Source organism: Orycteropus afer, unplaced genomic scaffold, assembly GCF_000298275.1.
Source record: "Orycteropus afer afer isolate SDZICR_OR568_19922 unplaced genomic scaffold, OryAfe1.0 scaffold00076, whole genome shotgun sequence".
Taxonomy (NCBI): Eukaryota; Metazoa; Chordata; class Mammalia; order Tubulidentata; family Orycteropodidae; genus Orycteropus; species Orycteropus afer.
The window spans coordinates 1488169-1502969 of NW_006921663.1; the positions used below are offsets into that span (position 1 = coordinate 1488169).

At 41.7% G+C, this 14801-nt stretch overlaps 1 protein-coding gene across 1 annotated transcript in view; it reads right to left on the reverse strand.

Annotated features, from left to right (window-relative positions):
* SCOC (short coiled-coil protein) overlaps positions 1-11154 on the reverse strand; it is a 19289-nt gene extending 8135 nt beyond the window's left edge. Inside the window, 4 exon segments of the mRNA XM_007941224.2 lie at positions 6523-6552; positions 6555-6744; positions 7901-8048; positions 10988-11154. Coding sequence (XP_007939415.1) covers positions 6523-6552; positions 6555-6744; positions 7901-8048; positions 10988-11154 — 535 coding nt within the window.
* Positions 11155-14801: the final 3647 nt, after the last annotated feature.

Sequence of the window (14801 nt, forward strand, 5' to 3'; positions counted from 1 at the left end):
CAACAACAACAACAATGGAAGTAGATTGCCCAACCTTCCTTCAGAGGAATGGCTGGTGAGTTTGAACCGCCAACCTCCTGGTTAGCAGTCAAATGCCTTAGACACTACGCCACCAGAGCTCGCACTATGCCACCAGAGATCCCTAAAAAGAGCTTAACATTTCTAATACCCATTTTTGTTTTGAAGAGTGTAGCTAAAACAATTTTCACAATAGCTGAGGAGTTTTAAGATATTGCTTGAACAATTTCTCTCAGAAAGATCAGCACAAGGCCGGTCCCCATGAGGCGAAGATTAAAGATGTCCCAAATATCCAAACTACCGTACCACTCCATCACTTCAGACATTAACTCCTCCTCCTCCTCCAAGTAATTTCCCCAGTCTTAGGGTTCTGTATTTCGCTGTAACGCCTCATAGAACTCACAGACACACAAGGGTTCATCTCATGTAGTAGTGGTGGAGGCTGGCAGGCTGGCGAGTCCCAGGTCCGGGAGTCTGGAGGATCCTCCCAACTCTCGGGGTTTGATGAACCTCGATCAGCAGATCACATGACAGCTGCTGTCCCAAATCCAGGGGAGAGATGAGGATGAGCCAAGACACAAAACCGGAGCAAGAGGAGGGCAGATCTTCCCAGGAGATTCGTAGGTATACCCTCAAGGAAGCTAAGGGTGGTGATTTGAATTATACCCTCCAGCAAGGCAGGACTCAAGATACATTCCACCTGTGTTGCCCCAACAGAAATAACCTAAATCCCATCACAGAGTCGATTGCCAGTCATTATAGGGAATGACTACTACCAGCTGCCCAGCCAAGTTGATACCTGACTTTAACTACCACACCACCCCAAACAGGCATGTATAATGGGATTTACAAAACATCACAGAATAGAGGACAATGGCTAGAAGGGCCACATCAAGCAATTCACCGCAGATATACAAGCTAAAGGAACAGATAATCATGAAATCAATGCATGTGATTTTGAAATCAGATACAGTATGGAGATGGTATATATTTATTTTGCTTACATTTCTAACATTAAAATTACCCCCAAAAAGTCATCTACAAAAGCTCAAGTGTTTCAGAACAATCATTTTAGTAAATAAAGAAAAAGAAGCCATGTTCTGAAATGCTGGCCACAATGTTTGGCTGAAACAGAAAATCTACACAACAGTTTGCTTTCATCTGACATAAAAAAGATAGGGGGAGGGAATAAAAAAGATCAGAAAAACAAGGGAGGCCTTATTAGAGGAAATACTGTTCTAAGAAAAACACACTTGAGATTGATGGGGGTAGGGGAGCAGGACAGAACCAGGACAGTCCTGTATACCACATAACCTAGGGAGCACCATTCACATGTCTGTGTAAAAGATGCATCCAAGGGTTGTACAGTGCAAAACCAGCCCAACTGTATGTTACACAGCCCTGTGCAAAAGACACTGCTTTCTAATAAGGTGGACCAGAGCATTACCTGCTGCCTTTCCACAACAGACAAGTAGTTTTTTCCTCCTATTCAGATGTGACTAGATAAAATGACCTCAAAAACTACTGTGTATATTCAAAGTATTTCTGTATCTTTCAGGTAATAAGCTAATTTATATACTGGGATCAAAAGGTTTGTTGAGATCTGAATTAGAACTTGAATTCTAAAGCACCTGGTTTATGGATGGGAGCTCTGGTAGCATAGTGCCCAAGGCACTTGACTGCTAACCAGGAGGCTGGTGGTTCAAACCCACCAGCCACTCCTCAGAAGGAAGGTTGGGCAATCTACTTCTGTAGTGATACTGCCTCGGCAACCCAAGGAGGGGTCGCTATGAGTCGGGTCCGACTCGACGGCACATAACGACAACAACATGGTTTACAGGAAGACCTCTAACTCTATTTTGAGTCTTGTCATAAGTTCAGACACGACTTGATTTCATTCTGACCATTAACTAACAAAGTGGCTATGCTCAAATCCAAGAAGGGGTAATTTGCCCTCAAGAAGTATGTGGTTGAAAGTAGATTAACCAGTATGACATCACAGAAAGAACTAGAAAACTTGCCTGGGTGTATGTTACCTGCACGTTATTTAATTTAAAAGTTGAGGTCCTGGTGACTATGACTCCTGACTACATGGTCATGAGTCATACCCTGAACAGGTGGTCAAAGCCCCAGAATCAATCCTGTAAGCTTTCTAACCTGCAATTGTGTATATATCCCAATCATAGTTCTTTCCAGGCTTCTGTAGACCTGTCTGCAAGAGTGATGGATTGACCTGCCACCAATCATGATCTTGTAATGACTTCGTTTGTTTTCTATCATATATAATGAAAACCATGGCTGTGAGTCAGTGGACATAATTGGCCTCATGCTAACACTTTCCTTCATCTGGATGACTGTCTTTGTCATTGTCCTGTTTAAGGCTTAATAAAAGGGTCTCTACAGAATATGAGCTCTGGTGGTGCAGTCGTTAAAGCATTTGGCTGCTAACCAAAAGGTCAAGGGCTCAAACCCACCAGCTGCTCCACAGGCAAAAGGCAAAAGATGAGGTGGTCTGCTTCTGTAAAGATTCACAGCTTTGGAAACCCTATGGGCCTGTTCTACTTTGTCCTATAGGGTCTCTATGAGTCAGAATGGACTCTCTGACAGCGGGTTTGGTGTTTGCTTCTTTTTAAATACAATATGCTTGAACCTGGGGTCTTTTTTCCCCTAGCATGGATTTTTGTGTCAAAGTATTTTAGCTGTGGATTTTACTTTTTCTCAAAATAGAATCGACTGCCACACTGCAATGTCTAGCCTAAACTATTACATACATTACCATAGTACCACATCATAATATAAGCTCAATATAAGGCTAATTTTTCCAACTATAAAATCCTTTTTTTATCTATAATTGCTAGCACATCAATCAAATTCAATATCAAATGTGTTCTTAGAGTTTGTTTTCAACTTTTCTCATTCCTACACATTAATGGAAATCTGACATGAAAAGAGAAAATCTAAAGTGCAAGAACAGCCAAACAAATTTGGGGTGCCAAGGCTCTGTTAAATGTAAGGTTGCTCTATCTATCCTGTACTTGCTCTGAAATGGACATATTCTCTGGGATTCTTCACCTTTAACCTAAACCTATCCAAAGTACAGGCTTAGTAAAACTTCTCAAAAATCAATGTAAATTTTGGTACCTATCCTCATCCACCCTTGGTCAGTGGAAAAGAATCCAGAATTTTGATAATTTAACCAAAAGGTATGAAGAGTACAAGGATCAGGAAGTATTGCAAGCTTTAGGCAAGATCCATTTAAATAAATTATTTTTTCTGTGCTCACAAACCTAACCATAACCAAAGACTATCATCTCACCAAAAATACCTCTACAATCTCTATGAATAGTATTACAACACCCCTCTTCTCAAGAGGAAGTTTAGCACAGTGATTAGGAACATGAACTTTGCCTGGATTCAAATCCCAGCTCTGCCCTTTTTAAGCTCTGCAACCCTGGATAAGGTTAACATCTCAGCCTCAGTTTCCTTATCTGTAAAGTGGGAAAAAAAAAAAAAAACAGAATGTACCTAATAGGGATGTTATGAGGACTTAATGAGTGGATATGCATATATGCTTGAAACAGTTCCTAGTGCATTATATGTATTCAATGTTAGTTACTCTCTACCTTTTAGCTTAAGTAATTCAGGCCACACAAAGAATTTTAGAAAAATCATCTGCTCTAGCTGCCTCATTTTACATATTAAAGAAACCAAGGCCAGAGATGAGAATGGCTTACCCAAGATTAGAGCTAACTAATAGATCCACAACTATAGCCAACTTCCCAGTGTGGGTTTTTCCAGCATTTCATCACAACTATGCCCACATATGAGACTTGAGATTGTGGGAGTTTCTCCTGTAATGCCTAAGGCATCTGCTAACCAGAAAGCTGGCGGTTCAAACCCACCATCCACTCCTCAGAAGGCAGACTGGGCAATCTACTTCCCTAGAGAAACACAAGGAGGGGTCGCTATGAGTCAGAATCGACTGGACAGCAGTGAGTTTTTCTTTTTTTTAATGCCCAACTTCAACCCCAAAACTTTTCTGCACCAAAACAGATTTTCATCTATAATCTGCCATTATCTGTCATCTATTTACTAATGGACTAGTAAAACTATTAAAATAATATTTTGTGCATTAATGTACTAAACGCATTACTTATTATTTTATCAAATCAAGAGAAGCACACTGCAATTTACAGATGTGGACACTAAATCTCAGGAAGTCTATGGATCTTGTCTCCAGTTTCACAAAGTCTGTACCAAGAATCTGAACCCAGGGCTAACTTTTTAAGTCCTTGCTCCTTCCATTATACAATGGAATAAATTTTAATATGGCCCTGTTCAAAGTTTATGGAACCTGACGTTGCACCGACTAAGCATTTGGCTGCTAACTGAAAGGTTGGCAGTTTGACATGGGAGAAAGAAGGGCTGCTTATGCACAGGGAGACAGCTCAGGGAGCAGGAGTGTATGGAGTGATGGCCACTGGGAAGAGGTAACTATGGGGAGGAGCAGGAGGGGAACTGTTGCATTGTGGTAAACTGTGGTCAATGACATGAGACAAAGTATATGTGAACTGCTGTATGGAAACTGAATTTGCTCTGTAAATCTTCACCCAAATCACAATAAAGAAAAAAAAAAAGGTTGGCAGTTTGAACCCATCCAGTAGCTCAGGAGAAAGACCCTGAAGATTACTGTTGTTAGGTGTCATTGAGTTGTTTTTTACTCACAGCAACTCCACATGACAGAGTAGACTGTGTCATGGTGTCTTTTAGGCTGCAATCTTTACAGGGGCAGATCACCAGGCCTTTCTTCTCTGAAAGGATGGGTGGATTCGAACTGCCAAACTTTAAGTAATGCTTAACCTTTGTGCTCCTCGGAAGGAAGGTTGGGCAATCCTACTTCCGTAGTGATACTGCCTCGGAAACCCAAGGAAGACTCGAGGGCACATAACCACCACCACCACCACCAACCTTTGTGCTATAAAGATTACGGCCTAAAAAACCCTCTGGGGCAGTTCTATTCTGTCACATGGGGTTGCTGTGAATCCAAAACAAATCATCAGCACCCAACAACTACTATTAAAGATTGTCAGACATTTTACAACCCCTGAAGCCAAATTCCTTTGGTATTTCTACTAAGAACCAAGCTACTGAAGAGAAATTTCATTCCCTTTAACCTGCATCGACTTCAGCATGGTTTCTTCAGATTTGTTCAAATTCAATGTTTCACCTCAGTTCTGGTTAGATAAATCCAGTTTCAAATCCCACAAGATCAAGGAACTGTCAGACTAAATAAGGGTTTGAAGGCAAGATGGATCCCCAGAGAGGGACTAGCTATGCTGAATTATGTCAATGAGAAGCAGAGGCACAAGTTCTGGTGGTACAGTGGTTAAAAGCAATCAGCTGCTAACCAAAAGCTCAGCGGTTCGAAGCCACTAGCCCTCCGCGGGAAACAGATGAAGCAGTCTGCTTCCCTAAGATTTACAGCCTTGGAAGCCCTATAGGGCAGCTATACTCTGCCCTATGGGGTCACTATGAGTCAGAATCGACTTGATGGCAGTGGGTTGGGTTTTCTTTTTTTTTCCCCCCAAATGGTTCCTCAGGAATAGGACCGGATTGGGAACACCTGCAATATCATCTGCTCTTAATGTTATGTCATAGTGCTAGTGAGACTGATACATTGAATAACAAAAGCTTTGCCTTTCCAGGAAGGAGCTCTGGTAGTATACTGCCTAAGGCATCTGACTGCTAAGCAGAAGGCTGGCGGATCAAACCCACCAGCCACTTCTCTGAAGGAAGGTTGGGCAATCCACTTCTGTAGTGATATCGCCTCGGAAACCCAAGGAGGGGTCACCCAAGTGAGTGAGGTTTTTTTGTTTTTTTTGTTTTTTTGCCTTTCCAGGAAAGCAGCCTCTCTTTCTTTTGTCCAATCCTTTTCTCCCTCCTACCTCCCCGCCCAAACTTGTTCAGCAGAACTCTTTTAAGAGAACCCAACGGAGAAACTAATCTGGGTGCTGCTGTCAGCGCCTGAAAAGACCTTCACCACTCATTTCACGGCTCACTCGCCTCCCTCTCCGCCAAGACGTCCTCTTTCCCCAACCTATTCTCCAACCTGGGCTCTCGATAGAACAGCCATCGCAAGTCAGGCCGTGCCAGGTCCCATCCCACCCAAACGCCCCTCCCGCGGTCCCATTCCCAGGAGGAGGGGGCCTGGCCAGGGGCTTCCGGCTGAAAACAGGGAGGGCAGCAGGTTGTCTGCTTCTGGGGCCGAGGGCGGCCCCGCCCCAGAGAAACCGCTGGGCCTGATAAAGAGAAGATGCGAAAATAGGTGGCGCAGGGATTCTGCAGAGAGCCAGGCCTCGGCCGCCTGCCCGCCCACCCACTGCCCAGTCCGAGGACGCTCTTCCGGCCAGCGGTACGCCACCCTCGTCCCCGCCTGCCCTGTCCTCTGGCCTTCGGGGCACAGAGACTGTAACTCCAGTCGCCGCAGCCAAGGACGGTCCTCACCTGCTGTTTAAGGAGCTGGAAGGTGAAGGATCGGGAAGATGCCTCAGGCCCCCACAGTTGGACCAGCTGACACCGGCAGCCCCGCCTTCTCCACCCACTGAGCGTGCGCTGAGAGAAAACTCCCACCTCGTCCCGCCCAGCTGCCAGCCAATCCTGATTCAGCAAGTACGTATGCGTATTAGATGCCCGTCGCCCCACTTTTCCTTTCTCAAAAGCGAGTATCTATCTTTTGCCATAACAAAAGGACACTGACATCCAATCAGGATTGAGGTAGCGGTGGGCGTGCCCGAGAAGAGGAATATTCGATGAAAGCAGGCAAGCGAAGTTGAGGGTAGGAAAAGCTACCTACAACCTTGGGGTCCATTCCGATTCATAGCGACCCCCGTTGAGTTTCCAAGGCTGTTAATCTTTACAGGAGCAGTGTTAATCTTTACACCATCAAAGCTCATGTGTGAAAGCCAGTCCAGGCGAAGCAGCGCTTCAGTCTCAACCAAACCCGCAACTTAACCCACTGCTTTTAAGTGTATTCCGACTTGTGGTGACCTTATAGGACAAGGTTCCCCCCCCCCATAGGATTTCTAAGGCTGTAAATCTTTATGGAAACACACTGCCACATTTCTGTCACAGAGTGGCTAGTGGGTTTGAACCACCGACCTTTTGGTTGGCAGGCTAGTGCTTTAACCACTGCACTACCAGGGCTCCTCAGTTTTAGCAGGAGCCTGAAACTTTGGGTAAGAAATCCTGAGCAGATAAGGACTACACAAAGGAGATGCACTCCTTAGAACAATCAACCAAGGGAGATTAAAAAACCAAAATTCACTGCCCTCTAGTCGATCCTGGGAGCTCTGGTAATGTAGTGCCTAAAGCACTTGACTGGTTACCAGAAGGCTGGCAGTTCAAACCCTCCAGCCACTCCTCAGAAGGAAGATGGAGCAATCTACTTCGGTAGTGATACTGCCTCAGAAACCCAAGAAGGGGTCGCTATGAGTGGGTCTGACTCGATGGCACATAACAACAACCACAACTAGTCAGATCCGACTCATAGCCTCTCCTTGGGTTTCTCAGGCATATCACCACAGAAGTAGATTGCCCAACCTTCCTTCTGAGGAGTGACTGGCAGGTTTGAACCACCAGCCTTCTGGTTAGCAGTCAAATGCCTTAGGCACTATGCCACCAGAGCTCCCAATGACGTTTTAGGATTGAGAAAATACCTTAATAGCACTTTTTTGAATTTTTGCTCCCCTCATCCCATTTGACTCTCATAGCAACTCAAGAAGAAACTGAAGTTTAGAGAAAAATTAATTTCATGCTGAAGGTCACACCTCCAGTACAAAATGCTATATACCAGGCTTCAAAGTGATAAGGTAGGTGGTCTTGCTTGACACTGCTCATAGATATCTAGCACTTGGCACATAGCAATATCCTGCTTGTTTTTAATATTTGTTGAGTACAAGGCGGTAACACCCACAGGGATACATGTTTTGACTTTGGCACATTCTCCTGAGTTGTAGGGGTTAGCCTTATGACTATATGAAGAAAAACATCAGGATTAGAGGAAGACTCATTAACAACCTGTGATAGATGACACAACCTTGCTTGCTAAAAGTGAAGATGACTTGAAGCATTTACTGATGAAGGTCAAAGACAAACATCAACATAAAGAAAATAAAAATCCTCACAAATGGACCAACAAGCAATATCATGATAAGTGGAAAAAAGATTGAAGTTTTCAAGGATTGAATTTTACTTGAATCCACAATCAACATTCATGGAAGCAGCAGTCAAGAAATTAAATGATGTATTATTGTGTTGGACAAATCTGCTCCAAAAGACCTCTTTAAAGTGTTAAAAAGCAAAGATGGCACCTTGAGGACCACATGACGCAAGCTATGGTATTTTCAGTCACCTCATATGCATGTGAAAGCTGGACAATTAATAAATGAAGACTGAAGAAGAATTGATAACCTTTGAATTATAGTGTGGTGAAGAATACTGGAAATAGCATGAGCTGCCAGAAGAACAAACAAATCTGTCTTGGAAAAATTACAGCTGTAATGCTGCTTAGAAGTAAGGATGGAGAGACTTCATCTCACTTACTTTGGACATGTTATCAGGAAGGACTTAACCCTGAAGAAGGATATTGTGCCTGGTAAAGTGGAGGGACAGTGAAAAAGAGGAAGACCCTCAACAAGATGGATTGACACAGTGTCTACAGCAATGGGCTCAAACATAGCAACTATTGATTGTGAGGATGGTTCAGGACCAGAGAGTGCTTGATTTTGTTGTTCATAAAGTCACTATGAGTCAGAATTGACTTGACAACACCTAACAGTACAGAATCTTACCCAGTTATTGGATGACATTGATTTCCATCTATCTACTGTAAACTCTAGGAGCTCTGGTAGCGTAGTGCCTAAGCACTTGACTGCTAACCAGAACGCTGGTGGTTCAAACCCACCAGCCACTCCTCAGAAGGAAGGTTGGGCAATCTACTTCATAATGATACCGCCTCGGAAACCCAAAGAGGGGTCACTATGAGTTGGGTCCGACTCGATGGCACATAACAATTGTCAACTCTATGCCAAGAGCTCGGGTGGCATAGTGCCTAAGGCATTTGACTGCTAACCAGAAGGCTAGCAGTTCAAACCCACCAGCAACTCCTTGGAAGGAAGACTGGGCAGTCTACTTCCATAGAGATATAGCCTTGGAAACCCAAGGAGGGGTCGCTATGAGTCAGATCCGACTTGACAGCAGTGAGTTTGGTTTTTTTTTGGTACTGACTGTCAATTATATTTCTCCATGATATATAGTTCTTCCATGATATATAGGATCTTCCATGAAGGCCCTAGACTAGTAGACTGGTGTAGCTAATTGCCTCCTTGACATCCCATTTTTGTGTCTACTGGGCATACCAAACACAATGTGACTTAAAAACAACAACTTACTATTGCATGCACACACCCCAAACCTGCTTTTCTGACAGTCTTCCTTATCTCAATAAATGGCAACCCTATCCTTCCAGTTGCTTAGACCAAACCTCTTGGAGTTATCCTTGACCCTTCTTTCTCTCATATACAGCATCTATTCTGGTTACCTTGTACCACTCTGACAAGGATATACCACAAATGGGATGGCCTAAACAAACAGGAGTTTATTCTCTTACAGTGTGGAGGCTTTAAGTCCAAGTTCAAAGAGCTAGACTCTAGGGGCTAGGTGAAAGCCCCTCAACCTTGCTGTCCAGCTCTGCCTCCTGTTCCCGGCCCACTGGACCTAGAGGTATTTCTTCACTCAGACACCTGCTGACTGCTGAGGCTGACAAGTAAAAAGGCACAGTCCCAATGTAACCAAACCACACAGCAGGCCATTAACTTAAGTCCACTTAAGTCCCAATGTTGGCAGAACATGGCAGGCTGCTGAACGACATGGCTACATGCAGGATCCAAGCATGCCATAAGCTAGAGACGATCCTCAAGGCTTCTCCTTATATCCAGGAAGCAGACCACATCCCAAAGGCAGCTACTCAGCTGCATGTGGTAGATCCCACCATGGAGCTGATTGCCAATCTCATCATGGGGAATAACTACCACCAGCTGCCCACCCACTCAACCAGGCCCAGCCAAGTTGACATACAGATTTAACTACCACAGCATCCATTTCAACAGTAAGCCTTATTGACTCTGGAAGACATATCCAGAATTTGACAATTATTCTTCATCTCCATTCCATACACTCTGGTCCAAGCCACCAACCTCTTTTAAATCTGGATTACTGAAAAATCTTTCTGACTTATGGTTCTGGCTATCTAGTGCCATTCTGACAAGAATATACCATAAATGGGATGGCGTTAACAAACAAGGAGTTTATTCTCTTACAGTTTGTCGGCTTTAAGTCCAAGTTCAAAGTACCAGGCTCTACGGGCTGGGTGAAAGCCCCTCAGACTTGGGCTTCAGCTCTGCCTCCAGCTCCCGGCCCACTGAAGCTACAAGCTTTTCTTCACTCAGACAGCTGCTGGCCCAAGATTGACAAGTAAAAAGGCACAGTCCCGATGTTACCAAACCACACAGCAGGCCATTAATTCAAGCATCATTGTAAGTCCCCAGGTTGGCAGAGCATGGCAGGCTTGTGAACAATGATATGGCTATATGCAGGGTCCAAGCATGCCAGAAGCTAGAGACCATTCCCAAAGCTGTTTCTTATATGCGGGAAGCAGACCACATACCCAAAGGCAGCTACTCAGCTGCTCCCAGTAGATTCCACCATGGAGTTGATTACCAGCTCATCGTGGGGAATACTACAGCCACTCAACCAGGCCCAGCCAAGTTGACACACAAACATAACCACCACCCTTATCTTCTTGCCACCTACTCCCTCCAGGATATTCTTTCCACAGTAGCAAGAGTGATATTTTAATGTAGTGTGGCAAGTGACATCCACTTAGTCTTAGGGAATGTCATTCCCAACTTACCAGAACTCTATGTTGAGAAAACAGCCAGATAACCTACAAAAGTTAATAACAGTTAACGGCATCAGTTTAATGTGAAAAATGATAATTTTTGGTGAAACTGCATCTTCATTCACAACATGAAGAGGTTGCTGACAGCCAGAGTTCAACATGCCTGTATTGGGAGCCATCCTCGTATCACTCCTATTTAAATTATGATTTTTTTTTTTTTTTTTAAATCTTCCATCAATAGTGCTATGCACCAGGATATCTTTTGGGTCTGGAAGAACTTGGAATGAATAAATTCCACATTAAGCCCTCCTCTGTTTTCATTAGCCAGAGCCCAAGTGATGCTATTTGGTGCCACTGAGATAAACAACACAGATACAAGAGGAGATTCTAGGGTGATAGCAATGGATAATAATAACTTCTTAATCTCTCTAAAGGAGCTCTGGTAGCATGGTGCCTAAGGCACTTGACTGCTAACCAGAAGGCTGGAAGTTCAAACCCACCAGCCACTCCTCAGAAGGAAGGTTAGGCAATCCTACTTCTGTAGTGATACTGCCTCGGAAACCCAAGGAGGGGTTGCTATAAGTCTGGTCCGACTTGACAGCACATAATGACAACAACAACAAAAATCTATCTATCTAAATTTAACCCCTCTCCCATAAAAACAATAGAAGCAACAAGATAAAAGGAAAAACGTTGGGCATCTATCTACAACTAATTAGGTTGAGCAATGCTGATTTAGACAACTACACATCAACATCACTAGACAGACACATACACACACACCCACCCAATGCAACCTGAGCCAATCAAAACCATAAACTAGCAATTTGCAAGAGATACCAAAGAAAAAGAAATGTGTTAAAGCCTCCCACCTGGATAAAATTAGTGAAATCCAGCCTATGGAACACTATACAGAACAAACAACAACAACATAAACTCTTTTAACAAATAAATTGGGCAGGTGGAGGCAGAAATGGAGAGAAATTATGTAGATAAAGAGTTACTAAATGTGTGTGTGTGTGTGTGTGTGTGTGTGTATAAATGGACAAAATAAACTGTAGGCTTTAAGGATGCACCTGTGGGAGATAAAACTGTTTAAAAAAAGAAAGAAAAGAAAAAGAAATGATGACCATAAAGTAGCATATGGTTACTTTAGGGCATTCACCTTTTTGAAATTCCAGAAGCAATTATGTATCTTGCTAGATACTTTAAAGAAAGACTTTATACAAACTACCTAAAAAATATAATATATCAAAAGGTTACTAGCAATATATCATTCACAAAATAATTACAAATTTCATAAATACAATGTTGCTGATAATTGTCAGATATGCCTTTGAATGAATAGAGAAAAGTCCTTGAAATTGCAAAAAGGACAGTTATATAGTACAACCAAGGAGTTAAATAGTACAAACAAGGAGTATCAAAAGGAGGGAGGCTGAAATTTTGGCAAACTGGTCATGAAGTGAATTGAACACTCATTAAAATATATATTTATTCTATACAGTGTTCCATACATTCATTATACTTTTCAATTAAAAGTAATTTAAAAATTTTCATGGCCATATAACAGTCCCTTCTTCTGAATAAGAAAAACATACATTAAAGAAAAAACTGCAATTGTATAGAAATATTTCTTTATAAGATGATCGTTCTTGTGATCCATAATATGCATATATTAATGTTTGGATACAAAAATCTAAATGAAAACACACAATTAATTTTTTCATACAGAATGAGAACTCCAAATTGAAAAGCACTGTTACAAGACAATGCATTATATGCGGAAGAAATGATGAATGAAAAATATAAAACGTTTAAGATTATTTTGATGATCCAGTCTGACATACTCTTCACACATATAAAAACTTCTATCTCCTCTTAAGTAATTAGAGGGTTCTAAACATACCATGGATATTTTGAAGTGAAATATGCTAAATGGAGGCATTTTGAAAACTTTCAAGTGTAACCAGGTGTGTTCCCTGATACTCTAAGCTCATTAATTTGCAAAATGTGTTTCATCTCATTCCTAAATAAGAACTCATATTTTCTTTTTTAGTTCCTTTTTTTTTCTCTTGAAAGGTTATTGAATTTATTGGAGAATGAGTGCTGTCCTGAATTTGGTGAGTAAGGAATATATCCTATTTGTTGAAACTTGTTTTCAAAACTAAACTTTATACTACTATTGAAAAAAGAAAGAAAGAAAGAAAGAAAACCCAAACTCATTGCCATTGAGTTGATTTTGACTCATAGTGAACCCCCTTGGGCTTCCGAGGAGGTATCTCTGTGAAGTAAATTGCCTAGTCTTCCTCTGAGGAGTGGCTGGTGGGTTTGAACCACCAGGCTTCTGGACCATGCTGCTATTTGGTAAATTAAAGTTGCTGCTGTACACTTTTCTTAAGATTATAATTTCATGATAATAATCAAGCCAGCTAATCTGATCAGAACCATTTTCATTCATTTATTCAACATTTAGATGGCAAGGTAAGAAATTGCTAGTGTATTTTTAGAGGGTTTCTCAAGTAAGTATTGAGAAGGAATTTGGAGTCTCCATGGACTCATGCTTTTAACATTATGACAAAAATGAAGATAAATATGAATGACTCTATGCAGTCTTGATGCATATTTTTCTCTGGACTGAAGTATTGTCTAACCTAGTGTTTCCCAAAGATTGGTGCTAATACCTCTGGGTGTACATGATGAGCTTTTAAAAATATAGTTAGAGATTTATTTTAATGTAATAGAAAATTATGAATAAGACATTTAATCCTCCATTTGCAGATGTTATTGCTTAGAATAGAACTAAATTCAAAACCAGAAATTAATTAAATGATAGTGCAAATGGTGGGAAGTTATGGTAAAAATTGCAATGTTGCTATGCCGATGACTGGTTTGGAAAACACTGCTTTATTGACAGGGCAATAAGCACTCGTTTGAGGAAGAGGAAACCTAAGTTCTGGTTCTGGCTCAGCCTATATTTGTTCATTTGATTCTTCAACCATTTACTCATTAAAAAAGTTAGTTTAGTTTCTACTATGAGCTAGATACTCTATGCATCCCAAAATTGGTAGGATTATTCGTAAGATTTTGGGAGATGAGTCAGTTGACTATTGACTCCCATTTCCTCAACAGGGGAGCTTGATATAGAGTTAATTCTGCTTCTCGAACATCATATATCATAACACTGATGACTTTACCAAATAATCCTAAAACAAAAACTAAAAATAAATAAACCCTTGCTGTCAAGTAAATTCTGACTTATAGTAACCCTCTAGAACAGAATAGAACAGCCAGATGCAGACTGCCACATCTTTCTCCCACAGAGTGACTGTTGGGTTCAAAGGGCTGACCTTTCAGTTAACAGCCACCAGAGCTCCTTGTAGCAGTACTCCTGAGTTATAGAGTATCATTACCCTTATTTAATAGTCAAACTTGGAGGGTTTGATTGTGTCTGACTCTCTAGCTTCTAGCGTCATTCTTGGTATAGGTTTTTAAAGTCTATTTCTTGAGTGAGTTATCTTTGAGCCACCCCATTCCAGCTTTTCAGGTTTTTGATTCTGTGACCCTCTGTACACTAATCTAGCATTATCAATTATTTCAACTGGGTACGTGTTCCACTGAAATATGATAAATCTGGCTTGAAAATTAAGACTATTCATTTGGGATCTGGGCACATAAAAGGGGATTCGGTTTCAATAAGATATAAAGTCATTATTTAAAAAGCATACGACTCAGAATTATAGTGGTAACTAAAATTGTATAAAGGAATGCACACAAGTTTCTAGCAAGGCTCTGACATGCTAGGCTGCTAATACCAAACAAAAAA